General features: G+C 50.7%; 1 protein-coding gene across 1 annotated transcript in view; it reads right to left on the bottom strand.

Annotated features, from left to right (window-relative positions):
• Window positions 1–9,311: 9,311 nt before the first annotated feature.
• Window positions 9,312–22,654, bottom strand: part of HIP1 (huntingtin interacting protein 1) — a 177,858-nt gene continuing 164,515 nt past the window's right edge. The window contains exons 23-32 of the mRNA XM_079121600.1: window positions 20,811–20,921; window positions 20,002–20,060; window positions 19,611–19,704; window positions 17,606–17,706; window positions 17,238–17,343; window positions 16,472–16,595; window positions 16,038–16,099; window positions 13,686–13,794; window positions 12,950–13,029; window positions 9,312–12,600 (exon numbers count right to left, since the gene is read on the bottom strand). Of these exons, the coding sequence (XP_078977726.1) occupies window positions 12,977–13,029; window positions 13,686–13,794; window positions 16,038–16,099; window positions 16,472–16,595; window positions 17,238–17,343; window positions 17,606–17,706; window positions 19,611–19,704; window positions 20,002–20,060; window positions 20,811–20,921 (819 nt within the window). The 3' untranslated portion in view covers window positions 9,312–12,600; window positions 12,950–12,976. The remainder of the gene's footprint in view (window positions 12,601–12,949; window positions 13,030–13,685; window positions 13,795–16,037; window positions 16,100–16,471; window positions 16,596–17,237; window positions 17,344–17,605; window positions 17,707–19,610; window positions 19,705–20,001; window positions 20,061–20,810; window positions 20,922–22,654) is intronic.

The raw sequence follows: 22,654 nt of genomic DNA, 5'->3' as shown, positions 1-22,654 counted from the left end.
ACTAAATGCTTACGTTAGAGAAGAATCAATAGAAAAGAGCTCAAGCTAAGCTTCCATTTAAGAAACTAGTAAAAGAGCAGGAAAGAGGGAAATATAATAAATGTGAGAGCAGAGATAAATGAAATTAAAAACAAAATAGAAAAAAGCCAAAAGTTGGTTCTTTGGAAGATCAATAGAAAGGAGAATTCCAGTGGTGCATGGCTGCCATCCCAGCAAACTGGGAGGCTGAGTCGGGAGGACTGCAAATCTGAGACCAGCCTGGGCAACTCTGCAAGACCCTGTCTCAAAATAAAAAATGACTGGGGATGTGGCTTAATGGTAAAGTGTTCCTGGGTTTGATCCCCATTAAAAACCAAAAAGTGCAAATTACCACAATCAAGAATAAAAGAGAAGTTATCACCACAGATCTCATATCCATTTAATAGTGAAATACTGCAAACAAAAAATCTAGGCACACAGCTCCCACTTCTGTTTCTTATAGGTGGGTTTTGGCAGAGAAATTCAGTGACTCACTCAAGATGGTAGTCATAGTCCATGACGGAGCAGTGTCTTGGTCTTTTATTATACCCAACTCCAGGATCATTTCACTATGCTTATGAATCTCAAATACCATCTAAGCATCAGCGCAGAAGCACCTAGTCAACTTCTAAAAGATAGTTTCCAGGGTCCAGTCCTGAGATTCTGACTCAATATGTTTTGGGTTGATTAATATAACCTGAAAATGTTAAGAGCTCATCAGAGGGTTCTCTTGTTTGATTAGTTGAGAAAACGCTGCTCCCCACATCACCACCTTCACCCATGACAACTGTGGACATGAGAATAAAAAGTTGGTGCTCAAAAATAGAAGAAAAAAACCGGTGCTCAAACACAATGTAAGTCAGTTTTCCACTGCTGTGACAAAATACCTGACATAAACACCTCAAAAGGAAGAAAGACTAAGTTGGGCTCACGTTTTGGAGGTCTCAGTCCATAGTCACTTGGCCCTGTAACTTTGGGCCTTTTTCAATGCAGAACATCCAGGAGGGGAACACGTGGTACAGCAGTACTGCTCACCTCATGATGGGCGGGAAGCAAAGAGAAGGTGGGAAAAACCAGGGACAATATACACCCTCAGGGACATGGCCCACTAACCTGCTTCCTCCAAGCAGGCCCCCACCATCTAGTGTACACCACCTCCCAGAGGCCATTCAATTATGAACCTACTGATGGATCGATCTACTGATGAAAGCAAAGTCCTTGTGATTCAACCATTTCCCAAAAGCCCCGCCTCTGAACATTACTGCCTTGGGTCAACATATGCTCTTTTGAGGGACATTTCACATTCAAACTGTAACAAGTATGTTTGAATTTGATATAAAAAGAAATCACTGTGTGGTGCAGTTGTCACTTTTTCACTTTATTCGCACACATTTATTCATCAACTACTTACTGGGTACCACTCTGTGTAAAGTTCAGGGGATACAGTCATAAGCATCACAAAGTCCCTACTTACTTCAAAGAACACTCACCGAGTATTTACCAGCACAGAAGTGTGCCAGGGGCTATCAGAGACACAAAATAAAGCAGAGCCCCTCCTCTCAAATAACTTACCCTCTACAAGAGGAGACAAACTGGATTCACAAATATAGTCCCTTCCAAGGCGACTTCATCCATTTTCATTGCTCCAAATAGTATCTCCACAATGAAGGCTCTGGAATTTATATCTATCTTTAGTGGCAATCTCTTCCTTAAAGTCTAGACCCACATGTTCAACCAACTTGAGGTTTCACCTAAAAAATGCCTTAAACTCACCATGTCCAGAAGCAAATTCCCAATTTCCCATTCACCCACTGCACTGGTTCCCTGTGAGGTTTTCCCCATCGCAGGAGATGGCAACTCCATTTTTAGAGCAGATCCATCAAGAATTCTGGCGTCATCCTGACCCCTCTCTTTCTCTTACATGCTACATACAAGCCATCTGCAAACGTGGGTCTACTCTCAAAACACATCCTGCAAGGGACTTCTGCTATTAACTTCTAACTCTTTCAAACTACTGGCTTCTCTTGCCTGGAGTATTCCCTCACACTGGCCTGTCTTTCTTTACCAGAGTTCTCCTATGAACTACTGCCAACTTAGGAGCCAACATGATGTTTTTAAAAACATTGTCAGTTCTTGTTAGTTCTGTTTAACCTGCTAAGGTTCCCACCTGAGAATAAAAGACAGGCCTGCAATCCCCTCCAGGACTCTTTCTACTCCTTCCCTGGACTTCTCTGTTCTAGTCCTGCTGGCTTTCTTGCTGTTTTAAACTCACCATGCACATTCCTACCTGGAATGTTCTTACTTTGGAAGCAATGCCAGGCACATAGCTGATGATCAGTAAATATCTTTTGAATGAATCTGATATGTTTTGATGAAAATACGGAAAAATATTTTTGGGATCAGTAAACAGTGGGAGTTATGGCCCCAAATAGTTTAAGTTAAATCACTTACTCCAGAGGGTTTCAAATATTTTTCAAAGAGAAGCACAATACCCAAAGACTGACATGGGTCTGGAAAGCCAGAAATCCCCGACTCAGCTTCTTTCTCCTACTCTCCCATTCAACTCACCATGCATCTCAGGTTGGCATTTCAGGCCAACCTGAAAGCTACAAGTTGACAGCTGGGATCCCAGTCTAACGTTGGCTTCTAGACTGACTATGACTGGAAGCTGCTGAAAGTTTTTGAGCAGACAGATGATATATTTAGGTCTATGTTTTAGGAAGATCAGCCTCTTAAGAATGGGTAGACTGGGGATGTGGTTCAGTGGTAGAGTGCTATGCCTAGCATGCAGGAGGGCCTGGGTTCAATTCTCAGCACCGAAAAAGAAAAAAAGGTAGACTGAATGACAGCAGAAAGATGGCAAGCAGAAAGACCAAAGAGGAGACTGCTGCTATAAGCAAGTCAGTAACTCACAGATGGAGAGCCAGGGAGCCAGTGAGGGAGGCATGAGACAGCAAACGACATAATGATGGAGACAAGATGCAGTATAGAATCTGGCACTTCCCAGAATGATGGGGCTGAAGAGGTGGTTAAGAGTCAAATCTGTGAGCCTTAGTGACTGGTGAATTTAGCCAGGAAACACACGAGGAGGAAATTTGGCACACAAAGTCACTACTGGATTTAGACCAAGTCTGGGGAATGTGTAAGGATCCATGAATCTGTTTCTTGAACTCTAAAGTACATGTCCTTAATTTAGACAAGAGCTTCCGGAAACTACCTAATGAAACATGGTAGCCGAGGAGGAGGTGATGATGACCAAGAGCCATTTAAAGTGTGCCACCAACAGAAACTGCCCAGAGGAGGGCGAGGCGATGCTGAGTTAAGGGAGCAGAAACCAGGGCAGGAGCACCGGGCAGAGATGAACGTGTCATTGAAGGAGTGGCATGATGGCACCCAAGGGACCCTGAGCGCGGGAACCAGGTTCGGTGCAGGCCAAGGGCGGCGCTGGAGCCGGGTCCGGCCATGCCCACTTCGCCCCTCCACGCGCTGGACCAGACTTTGCATTGTGACGTGCTTCCTTACAGAGCTGGGCCGCACGACGCCTGGCGTTCACCCGGGCTCTGCGTCGACGACTGACGACCTGCCAGGGCCGAACCTGGGGGCGGAGAGGCCCAGACGGCCAGGGCACCGCACCAACTTACCCGACCACGCCCGTGCGGGCGGGCCCCGAGGGCGGAGACGGCCACAACAGCCCTGCAGCCCAGGCGCCTGCCGCCCGAAAGGCCCCGACTTTCCCGACCGCGAGGGCCGGTGTCAGCCTCCCTGGCCGGCGCAGCCTGCGACTCCGTCTGGCGCGAAGGCCCGGGGCAGGCGGAAGCCTCGTGGTCCCTACAGGCACCGCGCACGGTGACGTCACTAGGGCAACTCTCGCGAGAGGCGCTTGAGTCGGCGGGTTGCCGGGCAACGAGGCTGGTGCGCTCTCAGCTCGCAGTCAAGCTGCTCTTGGGTCCATTGCGGGCTAGAACTGCACGTGCTTTGGGCTCTTCTCTTCCGCCTGGCGAACCGACCCGATTACTCTTTTCTACTGGAAGGGAATTTAGTTCTGCCCCAGATAGCCCACGCCCCCAGCGTAGTGAGTCCCTGCGAGGTTTTGTTTCTTTAATGCCCCCAGTTCCGCTCAGATCAGACCCTGACAGGTGGCAGGTTTGGGGCTTCCAGGAACAGAGCTCACGCCCAGTTGGAGATTTCACACGTTGGTTGTTTTTCGTTTTGTTCTCTGAACATTACTCTGATCGCTATAAAGAGTGCCTGCAAAACTGCACATTTGCGTTAACGCCAATCCCAAATGGCTTTTTTTTTTTTTTTTTTTTTAAACCAAAAGCATGCATTTGTCAAGGGGTCAGAGCATGGTTCTTTGCTTTCCACCAGTACTGCTTGGAATATCTGTAGCAGAGCTGGAGAAAATACCTGGCCTCGCTGGGTGTGGTGGCCACCCTATTATCCCAGCAACCTGGGAGACTGAGGCAGGAGGCTCACGAATCGGAAGCCAGTCTCAGCAACTTAGTAAGAACCTCAGCAACCTAGCGAGACCCTGTCTCAAAATAAAAAGTCCTGGGGATGTAGATCAGTAGCACCCCTGCTGTTCAATCCCCCAAAGGAAGGAGGAGGAGAAGAAAGGACGAAAGGGAAAAGGAAGAAGAGAGAAGAAAAATCCTGGGTTGGTTTAGCAAGGGTTCTCCCTGCCTGCCCACGATCATTTGTCCCAGTTCTGGCCAAAATCTTAACAACTAAAACCAATTCTACTAGTCTGAGCATTAAAGAATGCCTTTGGGTGGGTTTCCAACTCTGAAACTTTTCTTCTGCAAACCAACTCTGTTCCCTCTTCTGCATCTTTGTGTTATTGGGAATAGTTCACATTCCTCCAGGTCTATTTCTGACATAGATTCTATCCTTACCAAATTCCACTTGGCCCCTCTGACCTCACACACAGTGATTTTAGCAAAGTCCTGTGAAGAGGTCAGTTCTGGTATCTGATCACCTTTAATATATAAATGGGAAAATATTTCCCATTTCTCATCTTCCACCACCCCCAGGTCCCCCAGATGATGTCTGATGCCCTGGCCTGCCTTCTGCAAGAGTCTTGTTTGGTTGGTTCAAGCCAAATTTCCCCTCACCCCTGATGTTTCCTGTCAGTAATTTCCCATCCACTGACTCCTTAGCTATCAAGTCTCCCTAGCCTGTGCTGTATTTGGAGTTGAGCCTCATCTCTCTCGTGCACTAAGGCCCCAATGTAGTGGTCCCTGTACCCTTGTGAATAAGGTCTTTCTTGAAAAGTCCCCCTTAATCTTTAACAAGTACCATTGAGTACTTTAACACTTTAAATACATTTTTCCTCCTCGTTCCAGTTCATAAACAGGGACTTCTCTTCAGTCCCCAAATGGTCTTGGATCTTAGGACCAATCATCTCCACACTCAACTAATGATTTTTCACTCTGCTTTTTTTGCCCGTCTCCATCCTTTGCTAAAACCAGGCTATGAATTTTCTCCAGTTCAGCTTCAGAGTTTCCAAATGTCCAGTGAAAGGAATTGTGCTCTCTCTCCCTGTGCTTTCTAATGGAACTGGGTCCTTGGGTGGCCTGGAAAATTCTGGTTCTCGTCCTCGTTGATCTTGCTGTCATCTTACTTACAGATTTCCTTCCAAACTTCCTATAGACTCTGCTGTCGTTCGACTGTGGTTTGTCTGCAGCAAAACTCATGTTGAAATTTATTGACAATGGAGTAACGTGGGAGGCAGGGTTCTAAGACTGATGTCTTTCTTGACAGACGAGGTTTATTCACTTGGGAATGGAAGAGTTCGCCTGAGAGGAGGCTATTATAACGAATATAATGTAAACATAACATTTCTTTTGTGGCGTTTCCCCCATTTCTCTTACTTTACCTGGCATCCCTGCAGCCTTTCCTGATCATTCCATCTGGGAATGATCCCAATACTCCCACAGCGTCCCCTCATTTGGTTCATTCAGAACAGCACTGCCTGACGCTGTCTCATGTTCCACGCCCCCAAACGCCATCTTCCCTTGGTTTCCAAACCCCCCTTCTCCTGAAATCGCCCTCCCTCCCAAGCTGCTCTTTCTAAGGTGCTTGGAGGACGGAGCCTCCTGTATTTGGCTTTTTTTTAATGCCGGAACTCCTCAAGGCTCCATTCTGAACCTTCTTATCCTTTTTTCTCTCAGCTGTGGTTCCAGACACCATCAAACTCCATCACCTCTTGCCTTGTGCTCCGGGGGCCCACTGAGGATCTTCGCACGGAGGCCTTGAAGGGATCTCACCGAGAACCCAACCTCCGAGCCCTCGGGAGGATGGCACCACCAGTTCCAGAAGCCAGAAACCTGGCAGCCCTCCTTGAAAGCCCCTCGCTATCCTCCACCTGGACAAACGCCCATTTGATCCTCCAGGTGTCTCTGTGGCCTTTCGTCTCTCCCCATCCCTGGTTTGCCCATCTACTCCTGCCCCACCTGGGGTCGTTCTCCACACGGCAACTAGAATGGTCTTTTCAAAATGCAAATCACATAGAGCTGGGCTTGGTGGTGCAAAACTGTAATCCCAGTTACTGGGGAGGCTGAGGCAGGAAGATCACAAGTCCAAAGCTAGCCCGGGCAACTTAGTGAGACCCTATATCAAAATAAAATTTTTCAAAAAGGGCTGAGGATGTAGCTCCGTGGTAGAGAGCTTACCTAGCATGCATGAGGCCCTGGGTTCAGTCCCCAGTACCACAAAATAAATAAGATCGATCACTCAATCAATCTTATATTGTCATCTCTTTGCCTAAAGTCTACCAATCATCTTCCATTGTCTAAATGACCAACTGCATCTTTTCCAGACTTGTTTTGTACCCTTCTGGTCTCTAGCTAGTCCCTCTAGCATACTGCCACAGGACCTTTGCATGTGCAGCTCCTACTGGGGGCAAGCTTCCCCTCCTTCCTTGCCTACTTAACACCTCCCCATCCTCTGAATCGTAGCTTAGCTATCATACTGTCAAGGAGGCTTTCCTACAGCTCCTCCTTCCAGACTCTCGGAACACACGACCGCTATCCTTATTGTTTAGCTCAGTTGTAGTGCTACTCTGTCCTTGTGGTTACCGGATCATGCCATTTGTTTCTCTCAGTAGCCTGTGAGCTCCAGCAGAGCAGAGCTGTGTAAAGGAGAACGCAGCATAAAAGCAAATCAGTCACTCAGAAGCAATGTCGAAAGGACTACCCCACTCGGGTGCCATATGTTGGACTGGAGACTGAAGAGGACCAGGAGGAGCAGTGGCTTTGGGAATGGGAAGGGCAGGAGAATGGATCAGACGGAACTTTCCTGTGTTCACGTGTGAACACACGACTGGCGAAACTCCCCATCGTTTATGGCCACAGAACAGGCGGTCATACTCCACGTATGTATACTATGTTAAAATATGTTCTGCGGCCACGTACAGCTATAACGACAACAGAAATCCTCCATGGCTTGGGCTCTAGGCTGTTTGCTGTAGCCTGGGCCCCATGCCTTGACTGGCCTTCCCCTGGGCTCCTCTCCACGTTAGCAGCACCTCAAGTCCGCAGCCAACTTGGACTGCCGTCTAACAGCTCGTTAGCCATCACTCTGGTGATGGATCTCCCCATTCCTCCCAGGAATACTCTGCTGGCCTGCGTGACTGGCTGGCCAGGCTGCCCTCCAGGAGCTATGGCGTGCTCATAGGACCCCAGGAAGTCCTCTTGGGCACGAGTTCCAGCCTTTATGGCACCTGGCGGAGGCCCTGTGTGGGTGGGAGCAGGGTCCCTGGCTGGAGAGCACTCGAAGGGGAGAAAGGCTCCGCCTGGGCAGCCCTCTGGCTCGGGCCAGACCCAGGTCTGGAATGGGACTCGAGTTGATTTCAGTGAAGCCACTTTGAGGCATGGGGCTCCCAAGGCAGTCTTGTTGCCTGGCTTTCTGTAACGCTGAGCTTCACAGAGGAGCTCTGGGAATGACCTGCAGGACTTCTGTGGCCAAGAATCGTCCCTTCTACCAGAGGTGCTTCGGATGGGGCACGCTCACCTGGGCCCTCTGCTTCAAGGGGCAGGGAAGCCCAGCTGTAGACCAGAGTCCCCATCTTCCATGTCTACCTGGCTCCTCTCCCCTGAGCAGTTCCAACATGGTCTCTCATTTTTCTGGTTCTCTGGGCTCCACAGCCATGGATTCTGGAATCAATTCTTTTCTTGAGGAGTCACTTGGGCCAATCCTTCCAGGCACCAACCCCAGCCACCAACCTGAAGCTCCCCTCTTGGTCCCGTGGCTCCACACTGGCAGCACTAGGCTGCAGCCAGTCCAGCGTGGAAAGGTCACCATCAACTACTAGCCCCACTGTTAGCTCCTCTGCCAGTCTTCTGGTGGCTGTGACTGGCTTGCTCACTGTCCCTTCTCAATTGGCAGTTTCTGTCCCTAAGCTGAATTAGTCACATCCTATCTTTTTTTACTTTTTGGTGCTGGGGATTGAACCAGGGGGCGCTCTTTACCACTGAGCTACATCCCCAGCCCTTTTCTTCCCTTTTGTACCAGAGATTGAACTCAAAGGTTGTTAACCATGAGCCACATCCCCAGCCCTTTTAATTTTTTAAAATTTTGAGACAGGTCTTGCTAGTTGTTGAGGCTGGCTTTGAACTTGTGATCCTTCTTCCCTCGGGCCTCGTGGGCCACTGGGATTATACCTTGCCATGCCCAGCCAGACCTTTCCATTTTATTTTGAGACAGGGTCTCACTAAGTTCCCAAGGCTGGTCTTGAACTCACAATCCTCATGCCTCACCCTCCCGAGTAGCTGGGATTGTGTGTACCACAACACCCAGCTATATCTATTCTTTTTTTGTTTGTTCCAGTGATTGAACCCAGGTACCTTTTTATATTTTATTTAGAGCCAGGGTCTCAGAGTTGCTTAAGGCCACCCTGAATTGCTGAGCTGGTTTTGAACTACGGATCCTCCTGCCTCAGCCTCCTGAGCTGCTGGGAGTACTGGTGTGTGCCACCGTGGCTGGCAGTTGCATGCAATCTTTAGGAGCAGGTTATATTTGCATCTCTAGGTTGGAGACAGAGTAGCCAAAGTCTGAGTCTTCAGATCTGATGCTGAGACCTGGTTTTCTAAATTACTGTGAGGACCACTTTGGCCCTGTTTGTATACTCCCACAGGGTCATGTACAGAGGATGGAACATGTTTATTAAGTTGAAACGCATGATTTGAAGCTATATTCCCAAAGGCGCAGGGCTAAGTGGATTCCACAGACCTCAGGACAGGCTTTTCCCTGGAGCCCAGACCTCGGGGCCACTTGGTCAGTTATCACTACTATTCTCCATTGCCAGGCTGAAATATTTATTTGAAAAATTGAAAACACAGATGCAATGTATTATACAAAGAAAGTTCTTAATACCATAATAAAAGTATTGTTGGAAGGAAACCAAAGCCAGTGGCTACCTGCCCTGGGAAGGTAGGCACTCAGTGAAAAATGAAATTTATAGGGACTATTTTAATGGAGAACTGGGGAAGAGGTTAAAAACGGAAGAAAACCAGACCCAACCCCATCCCTGCAAACCTAAATGTAAGTTTGTTATAAGTTTGAGACATTTGTGTTATCACCAAGATTTAACCAAACCCCCTCGGTTTGTCCCTGTGAGTGGTAATCAGCTTTAGGGCTTTCAAACCTGAGGTAGTTGAGGGTCACCTGAAAGACATGTCTGGAAAGATCTACTCTCAGAATTGGATCCAATGGCATCTAACCCATTATTTCCCATTGCTTTGGCTCCTGGTGGCATGAGAGGCAGTGCCACCACGGTGTGTTACTGGTCCTGGGAGATGAAGGAAGGGAGCAGCCAATGGCTGATCTGGTTTGCTGCATTGACGGCTGGTAGGCTCCATGGTGGTGGTTTCCTATGCTACGGGCAGTCCAGTCTCTGCAGGACCAAGATGGCGGAGAGAAGGCAAAGCCACTCTGGTTGGAAGGCCCATGTTGAGAAGGCTTTCCTTGGCAGAATTTCCAGAGTCGTAGAAAGGCGGCAGTTAGCAGGACATATACCAGCTATTAAAAACCAGGAGACCCCTCTACGCTAAGGACCCGACAGGGAAGTGAGAACTTCTCAGGTGCCAGTTGAGAACCCACCCCTCCTCAGGGCCAAGAGGCCAAAGCAAACCAGCTTGACCAAAATGACATGTACTTGTGAGCTCCAGATTACCCAGTATAAATCTCGGTGTCTGATTTGGTAGCTGAAACAATTCTAAGAGAGGATGCTCTGGACAGCGCTGGTTCTTCCAGCCACTGGGTTAAGGGATCGTATTCAGGTGGGATCCTAGAGGTACCTCTGTGGGCAGCAGAATCAGCACATCATCTACATTATTACCTAACTTAAACTCTGTGCTTAGATGTAAAATAATCCCACAAAGGCAGACCTTTTCTTTTTTCTTTTTTTTTTTTTTTTTTTTTTGCTTATTATGTACACAAATATCCTTACTCTAAAGGTATTAGAGCACTGTATTGCAAAATTAGATACAGGTGCAGGTGTGTGTCAACCTCTGTCTCATCCTAAGCCATTACTGTGCGGCTACCCGCCTTGTGGGGACTCTGCACTCACCTGTGATACTTCAGTCACTAAGACGGTTCAGGTTCAACAGGGTGCAAGGCTCGTTTGTAGCTCTGAGATGTGATTCTTGTTTTCATTCATGGTATTTCCTACCCACTCCCACACGTTCATTTTTAGAAGAGCGAGACAAACTGATTTGGGCTGGAGAATGGCACAGTTTCTGATCTGAGCTGTTATGAAAGGAATCAAGCTATATCCGACAGGCAGTGACACTCAGGTGACACTGAGCTAGCCTGTGCTCTGGTTCCAGTGCCTTCTTGACTGTTTTATTACCTGGGTTGAGCTCAGGGGTGTTTTAAAAATTACTGGTTTCAGAGGGAGTGTAGGAAATTCTAATCTGCTCCAATATGCTCTGTACATATCGGAACAGATTAGTTTGGAACACGCAGGTGTGAAGGGCGTAGACCACAGAAGGGACGACTCCACCACCACCTCTCTGGAAAAGCTGACCCACACTGAGAACACACCCATCAGCTTACCTGGCACAGGTGGGCCAGGGGTGCTACACGGGGCTCCTTCTGAGCCTTGGAATGGAGAAACGCTAGGCAGAGAGGCACTGAGAACCAAGACTGCCTGCTGCCACCACGGACACCTCCTTAGCCCAGCACGGAGGTTGCACGCCTGGGAATGCTAATTGGAGTCCCTGGGGGACAGTGTTCGGAGCGTCCCATTTAGAAAATGCAAGGAGAGGGCCCGGGGGTGGGTGGGGAAGGAGAAGGGGGTTGATTCACAGTGATCAGACAGAAGTCTCACAACCCGTCTTTGTAGCCAAACTTCCCGACGTTCCTTGGGGCTGAGGAAGCGCTTGCTGGCTACCATCTGTGAGCTGCTACAGATAAAGAAGGAAGACGCTCTTTCCCAAGGTCGGAAGGCCACTTAATGCTGGGGTTCACTGGGAGTGGGAAAGTGCTGTCAGGCTGCCCATCTCAGGTGGCTGCGCCTCTGTCCAGGTCCCGTCCTCAGGGCACGAGAGCTGGGAAATGTGGCTGGAGGGGTCAGAGCCAGGGGTCCCCCTTTCTCGTCTTCCCCGCTCCGAACGCTCTGAGCAATCTGCTTGCTTTGGGACCCACGCCGGGAACAGCCCGGGATGGCCCCTTGCCTCTGTGGGTGATCCCTGAAGTCAGGTGTCCGAGGTAGCAGTCCAAGCCTGCCTCGGCCACACCCGCGACCGCGATTGCTCCAAGCGTCTCTTTGTTGACTGCTGCTTAAAGGAGGTTAGTAATAAATAAGAAGGGCTCTTTCCTGATGGGAGCGGTGGGTCTGATCTCCGGATCTGTCAGTCAGGTGGCACACGGGACCGTCTTCTTCAGGTTCAAGAGGACGCCAAGGCAGGCGGTGGAGGAAGGATCTGGAAGCCCTCGCACACTCCCTCCCAGGGCCCTGCCTGCCCACGGGAGGTGGCCTGCCTGCCACAGCACGGGCCATGCTCTCCAGGGAAGCAGTGTTGCTGCTCACGCCGGCTTGTCCAAGCATGTGGTCAGGTGTGTGAGCCTGGTCAGGAGCCCCTGGGGAAGGCGGTCCCCAGAGCCCTCTTGCTTGTGAAGGTGGACAGAGGCGCTCAGCTGGCCTCCAGCGTTAGGAAGGAAAGGCACTCGCTCTGCTTCTGCCTCCTGAGGAGAGCTGTCGCCCGCCCCTGGTGAGTGGCCTCTGCTGACCGGCACTTGCTCAGCGGGACACTCAGCGAGGAGGCTGAGCTGGAGCACCAAGGCGAAGCCTGAGCGGCACCAGGGCGGAGGCGGCGGGGGGTGAGGGGCCGATGGCTCAGAGCTCCAGGGCGTGTGTGTCCTTTGGAAGAGGCGGCTAAGTGAGTGAAACTTTCAAAATATAAAACCAAAAGACCCAGCGACCACCATAAGCAGCAGTGGGAATCCGGGGAGCAGTGCCGGGGCCGCCCCAGCCAGGACACTCCCGCCGTCCCGCCGCTGACTCGGGCAGCGCTCTGGTTTGGAATCCACCGGCCCTTGGATGCTCGCGAGTTTGTGCAAAGGATGAAACGGAAAAGACTGAGAAGGAAAAGGAAAAGGAGACGCGTAAGCTCTTCCCTCTCCAAGCCCTCTAAGGAGGACACCAGGTGCTACGGAGGTGGAGCAGTGGGCAGGTCTAGCTGGTGTCCTCCCCCTTGAGTGGCCCTGTCCCCCTCCTCTATGGACCTGGGCTTGCTCATGGACAGCTCGGGCCAGCCTGGATACCAAGCGGGTGAGAGAGACAACAGGTCCTGGGTTCCCCTGGGGAGTCTCTGAGGAGGGAGTCTCTGAAGGGTTATGCAGGGCCCAGTTCTGGTCAACAGGAAGGTGCGGCTGCCCCGGACTCCCAGGATCGCGTCACCAACAGATGGGTGATGGGCACTTACACTCTGACGTCTGGGGCGCTGGCTTGGCTCTACTCTTTCTCAGGGACCGCTTCTTGCAGTGTAGGTGGAGATGCTTCTGTTCCTAAAAGACAGTGAGAAGTTGTCCCATGGCACTTCACGTATGCACACATGCATGCATGCACGGAACAACCCAAACTGCCACCACGTTGGGCTCTAAAATTGCATGAAGCCATAACCATGGGGCCACCACCTACGCCCCCAGCTCAGCGTCTAGGAAACACCAGGGGGTATGTATGGATGGTCCCCAGCGTCAGTCAAGTCTGCCAGGCATCAGCAGCCTGGGTGAGATTGGGTCGGCCACTCTGGCTGTGTGGAGAAGCAGCAGAGACACTGGCTGGTGGGGGGGTCCCTGCGCTGCCAAGTACGACCCCATTTCACCCCGTTTCTCCTCCTGAGCCTGTCTCTGGGCCGTGTGGCCTATCTGGCTGTGGACAGCCAGAACCACGCAGGTCACTTGTCGCATCTGGCCTTTCTTCGTCCACTGTCGCCTCGGTGTGGGGAGGAGATGAAGCACCCAGGGTCCAACCAGGTGAGCGGCCTGGGAAGGTGTGGGGAGAAGGCGCGGAGCCCCTGGCTGAGGGAGCTTCCGTTCACTAGTCCACCCTGGCTTTAGACTCTAGGTGTCTACAGGGGGCAACAGGCTCGGGACGGCCAGGAAGCCAGGACCCCAGGGCTCCTGTCATGAAGCGGAGCGGAGGCCTGGCGTCCCTGGCTCACCTTCTTCCCAGCCCTCGGCGACACCAGCCAGCTCGTAGTGCTTCTTCCGAAGCTCGCCCAGTTTCTGCCGCTCCTTCTGGAGTTCGTTTTCCAGCTCCAGCACCCTGACCTGCCAGGAAAGGAAGCAGGGTTTGCTTTAGGTCCCAAGACTGCCTGATCTGGATGGAACCCTGTTCCTCTGCGTTCCGGTGCTCTTCATTCCCACGGCTCACCCAGGCTCGACCTCAGCTCTGCTCGACTTTCTAGTCTCTCCTTCATCCTTCTGCCCAGGGGCCCACTGAGACCCTCTACTAGAAACCAACCAGATGCCTGAATGGGAGGCAGGCCCATCTTTGGTTCCTCTGATAAGTCACTGTGGGAAAACAGTTCTCTGCACAGCCCTTCCTAACCTTCTCATTTATTTATTAATTCAAGGAATATCTGCTGACCACCCATTGTGTGCCCCAGACTCTGCGGTGAGGGCTAGAGATGGTGACGGGCCACTGACTGTGTGGAGGAAGAAGTAAACAGATGAACGAGTCAAGATCAGGCTGCACCGGAAAGGACAGGACAACGTGATGAAGACTAAGGGTGGCCAGCAAAGGCTACTCTCAGGAGGCCACTTTCAAGCTGGAACCTACACAGCAAAAGCCCAGCTGTTCAGAGACATAGGGAGGAATATTCCAGGCAGAAGGAAGAGCAAAGGTCTAGAGGCAGAAAAGAGCTTGAAGTGTCAGGAGAAAGGAAAGAGCCCCCCGTGGGTCACGAGAGAGGAAGAAGGTCATGAGGTGGTTGAGAGACAGGCCAGGATATTAGCCTACTGTGAAGCAAAGCCACTGGAAGGTTCTAGCAGGGGGGTGACATGTGTCCTTTATGTTTTAAAAATGTCACATGGAGACCAAACGGCCAGTGGAAGGTCCAGAGTAGAAGCGCGCTGGCCCCAGCCATGTGGTTCCTTTCTTGCTTTTAAATTAAAATCGTTCACAGTCAGTGTAAAACATCCACAGAAGGATGGAGACACCCAGCTCTCCACTCGCAGCTGGGCTGCCTCAGTCCCCGCACCTGGCCCTGCCCTGGACGACTCACAGATGTCACGGCCAGTCGCTCCTGCTGCACTTCAGCAGGGAGACAATGGGGGCCAAGGCGAGGGAGGCAGGGGCGACATTGGAAGGGGAAGGCTATGTTCTTGAGACTCAGTCATGGGACTTGCTGGCTGGGAGGTAGAGGGTCAGGGGAAGAGTGGAACCGTGGACGAGGCCTGCGCTTGGGGGCCGGCACCCGGGTGGTAGTGGCAGTGCATTCAGCGAGATGGAGAAAACGAACCGCTTAGCATGTTCTGTTTGAGATACTTATTGGGCATCAAGTGGAACCAAGCAGGAACCAAAGAGCACAGAGAAGACCAGGCTGAGGAGAATGTGGTGTTTATCAGCATTTAGATGGTGTTTAGCCGGGCACAGTGGTGCCTGACTGTAATCCCAGTGGCTCAGGAGGCTGAGATAGGAGGATCTCGGTTCAAAGCCAGCCTCAGCAACTTAGTGAGGTCTTGAGCAACTTAGCAAGACTGTCTCTAAATAAAAAATAAAAAGGGCTGGGGATGTGGTTCAGTGGTTAAGTGCTCTTGGGTTCAATTCCTGGTACAAAAGAAAAGAAAAGAAAAAAAAAAAAGATGGTATTTAGAGCCAAGAGAGATGGAATGAAACCACAAAGCAAGAGTCTTTCAGTATTTACATGGCAACTTGGTTCTGTAAGATGCTGAGTGATCCACCTGCCGTACTTTAATAATCCCGATGTGGGTTTCACCCCGAGACTGGTGGCAGGATGTCGGTTTATTTTTCCAGGACCCCACTTGTGCTACCTAACTTTACCGAACCCCAGAATGAAACAACATCATCACCTTTGACAAAGTTACAGTGAACCGATTTTTTTTAAAAACTAAAGGTTATTTACAATTTGTATCAGAAGGTCTTTTTTAAAATAATTTTTAGAAGCAGATGGACACCATATCTTTATTTATTTTTTTATGTGGTGCTGAGAATCGAGCCCAGTGCCTTGTGCTTGTTAGGGAAGCACTCTGCCGAGTCACACCCCTGCCCTGTAACAGGTTTTGGAAGAACAGGTTTGTAAGACCATTAAATAACTGTTTGTGGACTGCCCTGAGGTCCCTGGTCACTAAGAGTTACAATTCTGGAATCTACTAACCACCGCTCCCCAGCTCCAGCTTCTTCCAGTGCCATTCATTTCCAGTCTTGGGCCCACCGTGCACGCCCACCCCAGCCCATTTCTCTCTTGGCTTTCCTTCCTGGGGATGGTATTTGGGGCTGGTGTCCAGATACCACACACATCTGGACGCAGAGCTGACAACAGCGCTCTCACCTGGGAATCCATCTCCTGGCGTTTGATCTGGGTCAGTGTCATGCTGGAGAAGTCCATGTTGTCTGCAAGGACAGAAATAAGGTCTTAACACATCGTGTCCCTGGACGATGGTCACCTGAGAGGTGGTAACACTAGTGCGCAGCTGAAATGCTGGGCTTGCCACTGGCCAAGACCTGTGTGAGAGTGACGAAGGGATTAAGGGGCAGGAAGGATGAAGAGATCATGGGGCAGCCGGGGTCTGACCTCTCCAGGGGTGACTAGACTCTTAATGCAGAGAAATGACTGAATGGGAAATCTACCTGAGAGCCTGTCGCTGCAGCAATATAAGCGCCCCACCTGGTGGGAAGGCCGGATACGCGAGCAGACATGGAAAATAACAGAGCTTAAAGCAGAACTGTGGGGGGCTGGGACAGGAGGAAGCAGAGAATGGCTACCTGTCTCTTCGATCTGTGATTTGCCTGAAATTGTGGAGGCCACGACCCCCGCCGTGGCCTGGTTCACCCCCCGAGAGGCCTGCTGCAGCTGGGCGAGGTTGGGGCTGTCCTTATCGGCTTTCACCTGCAGACGGACAAGGCAGAGTCAGGTCATGCCACCCAGGAGCAGCAGGGCTGGATCAGCGGGTCTGAGGGTTCAAGACCTTCTGTTGTCACCCATCAGCTTCTCCCAAACTGCTGCCTGCAGGGCTGGCTCCTGTCACCTCTCCAGTCTGAACCGTTATTCCTGGCTTACTGGCCAAACTCTAGCTTTCTTGCTCATTTGGATCAATTGTTCCAGTCGTGAACAATTTAGCGCCAGGCACAGTAGCGCACGCCTGTCATTCCAGCAGCTCAGGAGGCTGAAGCAGGAGGACTGGGGGTTCGAAGCCAGTCCTCAGCAACTTAGTAAGGCCCTGAACAACTCAGGGAGACCCTGTCAAAATAGGGCTGGGGATGTGGCTCAGTGGTTGATCCCCTGAGTTCAATCCCTGGTACAAAAAGAAAAAGTTGAAGGCCCCTTGACAGAGGGCAAGGAGAGCCTGTGGCCAGCTGAAAGGGCCCCTTGCTGCACGGCAGGCCTTCAGAAGGGTGGGTGGGGCACGAGACCTTGAGAGGCAGAATTTTTGTTTGGGACCCAACTGACTGGAAGGTATAACCCATCTGTCCCTGGGGTCCGTCCCACATCTAGGCCCTCAGTGCCCTCAGGGTCCAGCACGGGTCCTACCTTAGAAGCAGCCACAAGCTGGGCTGTGCTAGCAGCAATTTCGTGTGAACACACCATCAGCTCCTCGAACTTCCCTCTGCCTTGCACCACCAGGTCAGCAGCGTCCCTGGAGGCAGGAGGATGGACGGGGTTGCACGCGGACAAACCCTCGGCATCCACCAACCCAGCCCTGCCCCTGACTAGACGGCTTCTGCCTCCCCTGCACCTGGGTCCACCAGGAGACTCCCGCTCCTTTTCAGACCTTTAGTCCTGCTTCCTTTACCAGCAGTTCATCAGGGGACACACACATCTTTTTCTCTTCTTTCGCCACTCCCTGAGGTGGATCCACGGAGTGGGGGTTGGGAAGGATCCTGGCCCCACTCACTTACACCATGATGGTGGCTCCCCAGCCCACGGCTTTGGAGGCTGAGATGAGTCCCTCTGTCCACCGAGAGTTCTTGGCATAAAATTCTTTAGGAGAAGCGGTACCCTATGGAAGAAGAAATATTAACAACGCCATTTTTAGAGTGCTTATAAAAGTGCCAGGGGCTTTTATCTGTATTGTCCCACTGAGTCTTCGCTGTAACTCAGAGAAGCAAGCATTTTTATTCCCTTCTATGGATAAGAAAACGAAGATGCAAAAATGTTCTTCCCAAGGTCACACAGGAAATAAGTGGAAATAAATCCGACACCAAGGCCTGTGACGTTTCTGTTACCTTCACTGTTTCTGTAGTCGGCCCTCAGTGTCTGAGGAGTCCCAGTGAGGACTCCACAGCTACAGATTCAACCAGCTGGGGACTGAAAATATTGGGATTAAAAAAAACTGCACCTGACTGAGCATGTGCAGACTTTTCCTTGTCATTATCTCCTAGCATTTACACGATATCAAATCAGGCATAATATTGGTATTATCAGTATTATTATGTTATAGCCTAATCATAATTAAATGCATTATATCAAATCAGGTATTATATCAGTAATATAGAAGTAGTCTAGAGATGATTTGAAGTATATGGGAACCTGGGCTTGGTGGCACATGTCTGTAATCCCAGTGGCTCAAGAGGCAGAGGTAGGAGGATCACAAGTTTGAGTCCAGCCTCAGCAACTTATTGAGGCCCTAAGCAACTTAATGAGACCCTGTCTCAAAATAAGAAATAAAAAGGGCTGAAGGTGTGGCTCAGTTGTAAAGCACCTGTGGGTTCAATTCCCAGCACCCCCTCAAAAAAAGTACATGGGAGATGTGCATGGGTCATGTGCAAACACTGTGCCATCTTATACGCGACTGGAGCTTCTGTGGATTTTGTGTCGGTGGGCGATTCTGGAAGCAATTTGCTGTGGACACTGAGGGTTGACTGTACATTACATGAGTAATGGCGTAAGATATGGTCTAAGGGGAGTCTAAAGGTGCTCCATGATTTGCCAAGAGAGGAGGGAATACAGTGAATGATTTTAGAAAATTATCTCCGCTTGCCTGGGGAGTGTCTGAGTCTGCGGATGCTCTTGGCTCATGCCATCTTTCTACTATAGGAACAGAAGGCAGCCCCGCCCGAGGCTGGAGCAGAACCTCTGGAGCAGACAGGCTGCTTCCTCTCTGGGACCAGGTCTGGGCTCTGCACAACCGGACAGAGCTCTGCTTCCAAGCTGTAGCCGGGCAAGCACATGAGGGCCAACGAGCTGACACCAGAACCAGCGAGAAGGGAGACAGAACCCAAGGGACGTGTGGACCCGAGGCTGGCAGGAGCAAGCACGGGCTGACTCTGCTGTTGGATGCAGAGCCCATGGCCCCCTGTGCACAGTGAGCATGGCGGCCCTCGGTATGTGCATGCAGCCAACCACAGATGGAAAATAGTTTTAAAAAACCAAAAAACTGCATCTGTACTGAACACGGAGATTCTTCTGTTATTATTCCCTGAACAACACGGTGTGACGACCGTCACCACAGCACCTGCACTGCAACAGGCATCCGAAGTCACCGGGAGGTGCGGGAGTGGGTGTGCAGACACCCAGCCAACCCGCGCCACCGTATAGAACCAGCATCTGAGGTTCTGTGTCGGGTCCTGACACTCCACGGACACCGAGGGGTGACTGCACAGTTCTGCTCGTGGGATTCACCCAGACTCCCCACTTCCTCCCCAGAGGACCTGGACTTGCCACAGAAACGGGGTTTCCACAGCTAGTCCACCTGGGGTTTGTGAGCTGGAGCTGGAAGCTGTGGCTGGCTGCCCTTTCCTGAGCTGGCAGGGCCCTGCTTCTTTCCCCAGCACCTGCTCACGTCCAGGACAAACACGACTGCTGTGGACACAGGACAGGCCTGCAGCGCAGCTGACTCCAGGGGATGGGGGAAGCCATGGTCAGGCCTGGGTCGCCTGTTCCTGGGCCTAAAGCCCTACTCACCCTGCCACTCTCCACGATCTCCCTCTGGAGGTCCTTTGAGGCCACAATCAGGACCTGGATAGCCTGCATCAGGCTGGTGCAGGAACCAAGGATCCTGTTAAAAAGAGGAAAACCAACAATGACAAAAATGTCAGAGACACAGAGACCAGGAGGCGCTCCTCTTCCTTCCGCCTAAGCCACGGCAGACGTGGAGGGGGAAGAGAAGCAGGGAAGGCCTGGGGATCGCCGCTAACTCCACGGAGGCTGGTGACCCAGCAGACCTGGCTGTGGACCTTCGCTCCTGGGGTCCGTCTGCCCCAGACTGCAGCAGCAGCCCAAGTCCACTCCAGATCCCCAGCACTGGGAGGATGGGTCCTGCTCACCTGGGCACCACCGCGAGGCTCAGACTGACCTTTCATTCACCTCCAACTTCACTCCTGTGTCCCCTGCTCGAGATTTGCTGAGCATTTCCTGTTAAAGAGAAGCCTGGTTTCTAGATGGGCCATCTCAATCTGAGTACCAAGAAGCCACCGACGCCCTTCCACACTGGGCCCAACATGCGGTGGTAGCTGAGAATCCTGGGTCTAGATGTCCCCAGGTGTCCTTGCAGGGTTTGGGCAACGTGTCCAGCCCTCTCGTCTGCTGGGGGTCGGGGTGGGAGCGCAGATGCAGAGCACTCTGGGATCAGCAAGACCCTGACTTTCGGGCACCCAGGCTGATGTGCACAGAACTGGCTACTGCCCCAGGTCCTGGAGGCAGGTGCTGCCACCGGGGCAGGTGGCTTGGGTCTCCCATCAAAGGGGCAATATGTGACCTGTGCAATGGTGCCCACTCAGCTTGTTGTGAGAGGCCCGATACCTTAAGGGCTGCAATTCAACGTCCCTGGGGTGGTATTCTTATCACTATCATCCTGCAGCAAGGGGGCCGAGTCTGGGCTGGGTGACTTTGGCTCACAAGTCATGCAGCCTAATAAGCAGCAGCCTAGCACTTGAGCCCTGGATGTTCTGACACCAAAGCACCTGACCCTTGAGGAATCTGCTCACCTTCCTTAAGTGACGACCTCTCGCTTCCTGCCCCGCACAGATGCAGTGAGTTTGGGTTTTGGTTTCTTTTATACGGGCCTTTGTAGCCTTCGTGAATGACCAAGACACGTCTAAGGGGCAAGTTGCCCAGAAGCAGCTGCAAAGGTGTTGTTTAGAAGATCCTGCAGGCACCTCCTACCTCTATCCGGGCCGTGGCAGCTTCAATGGCGGCCGAAGTGGCAGCCATCTCCTTATCCACCAGGTCCCCCAGCTCCTCCTGTTTGATATCCAGGCCCCTGGGCAGCAGCTCCTGTGAATGGCATCACAGTGAATGACAATTCGACCTCTGCTCTGTAGACCTTCTGAGACAGCAAGGGTAGGAGGACCCACCATCTAGCACTTTCGACAAGCCATGGAGAGGTCTGCCATGGGCTCCATCTGGAACCTCATGCTCCATCCCTCTTCTCCCCTCACTCATGAATCCCTCCTTGTGGGAAGCCCCAAGCTCACGCAGCGGCAGCCGCTCAGCTCTAAGCTCATAGTGCACACTAGCAACTGTATCTGCAGCATGGAGTGTTTTTACATAGGCGTCTTCCAGCGAGCCCGCCCCTTGCTTGACTCTGCTTCCATAGCCACCGACGGAGGTAGTTCCCCCTCCTGCTGCACTTGGGAGCCCAGGTTCAGACCCGGGAAACGTCGGACCACAGTTACGCTAAGAGAGGGCAGCGCAGGGGTTTGAACTTGTTTCTGACCGCTGCAAAGCCCATGACTTTTTAGAACATTGTGTGTGACACAGACTACAGTATAAAATGTTTAAAGAATGGACTCTTAAACACTATGCCATGTACATATCTACGGAAACATTTGGTATTCCATTAATCAGTACAATTTTTTTATGATTTTACGTATTAGTTAATAAATACGCTTCTTAAAGAAAGAATAAGGACTCATGTGACCCACCACCCAATTTAAGGACTTAAGAAGTGCATTACCTTTGAAATCTTCATATGCTGCCTGGGTTCTATCTTCTCCATTCCTCCCTACCCTTTACTCCAAGATCAATAGAGTTCAGGAGGGTGATGGTCTTATCTTTTGTTGTTGTTGTATTAGGGCTTGAACCCAGGGGTGCTTTATCCAGTCCTTATTTTTTATTTTGAGACAGGGTTTTGCTAAGTTGCTGAGGCTGGCCTTGAACTTGCAGTCCTCCTGCCTCAGCCTCCCAAGTAGCTGGGATTATGGGCCTATGTCATCATGCCCAGTTATGATTTAATTCATGTAAGGTCTATAACTAACAATATATTATTTAGGGAGGAAGATGAGGACACGGCCTATTATTTTTTCTATTATTTTCCTCTAGAAAGCTGATCAGACATTCTATTCTCTCCCTCTTAATTATTACATTCCAATTCATAAAACCACTGCCACACTGAAATTCCTTTGCTTCTGTCATCCAGTTCACTAATCCTCTCTTCAGTTTTGTTTAATCAACTGCTGAAATTGGATACTAAGTTATCACTTGCAATAATTATATTTGTAATTTCTACAGGTTCTATGGTTCTTTTCCAAATATTCCTTATTACTTTTAAAAATATCTCATTCCTCTGTCATGTTTACTACCTTTTTTAAAAGCTCTTTAAATGTGTCAAACATATTTACTGTGAACTTACATTCCTTGGAAATCTGTGAACCTCCTTTGAGGTCTAAATTCAAAGAATATTCCTCGAGAGGCAGCTAGAATCTTATGCCAGGTACCTGGGCCTTTTACAAACTGACAACTTTAATTTTCTGTTTAGGATTTTCCAGACCACATAGGTAGTATGAAGACTGGACCTTGTATTCATAGTTTAGGGCTAAAATTTCTCTAGGGACCCGTTTTCTTCTTCCAGAACCAAGGAAGAGATAAGTCTCTTCCACAGGGTGGGTTCGCCGACTTGCTTTTTGAAGTAAGGTACATTAATTCGTGCTTAGAGGATTCCCTTACTGTTCAAGGTACCTTCTCTGGGAGGCAGAATTCCATCTCAATCTTTTATCCTCCTTAGTTCT

Source organism: Sciurus vulgaris (genome assembly GCF_902686455.1).
Source record: "Sciurus vulgaris genome assembly, chromosome: 18".
NCBI classification, from domain to species: domain Eukaryota; kingdom Metazoa; phylum Chordata; class Mammalia; order Rodentia; family Sciuridae; genus Sciurus; species Sciurus vulgaris.
The sequence above is the reverse complement of the archived record's forward strand: the minus strand, read 5'-3'. Positions and strand labels throughout refer to the sequence as shown.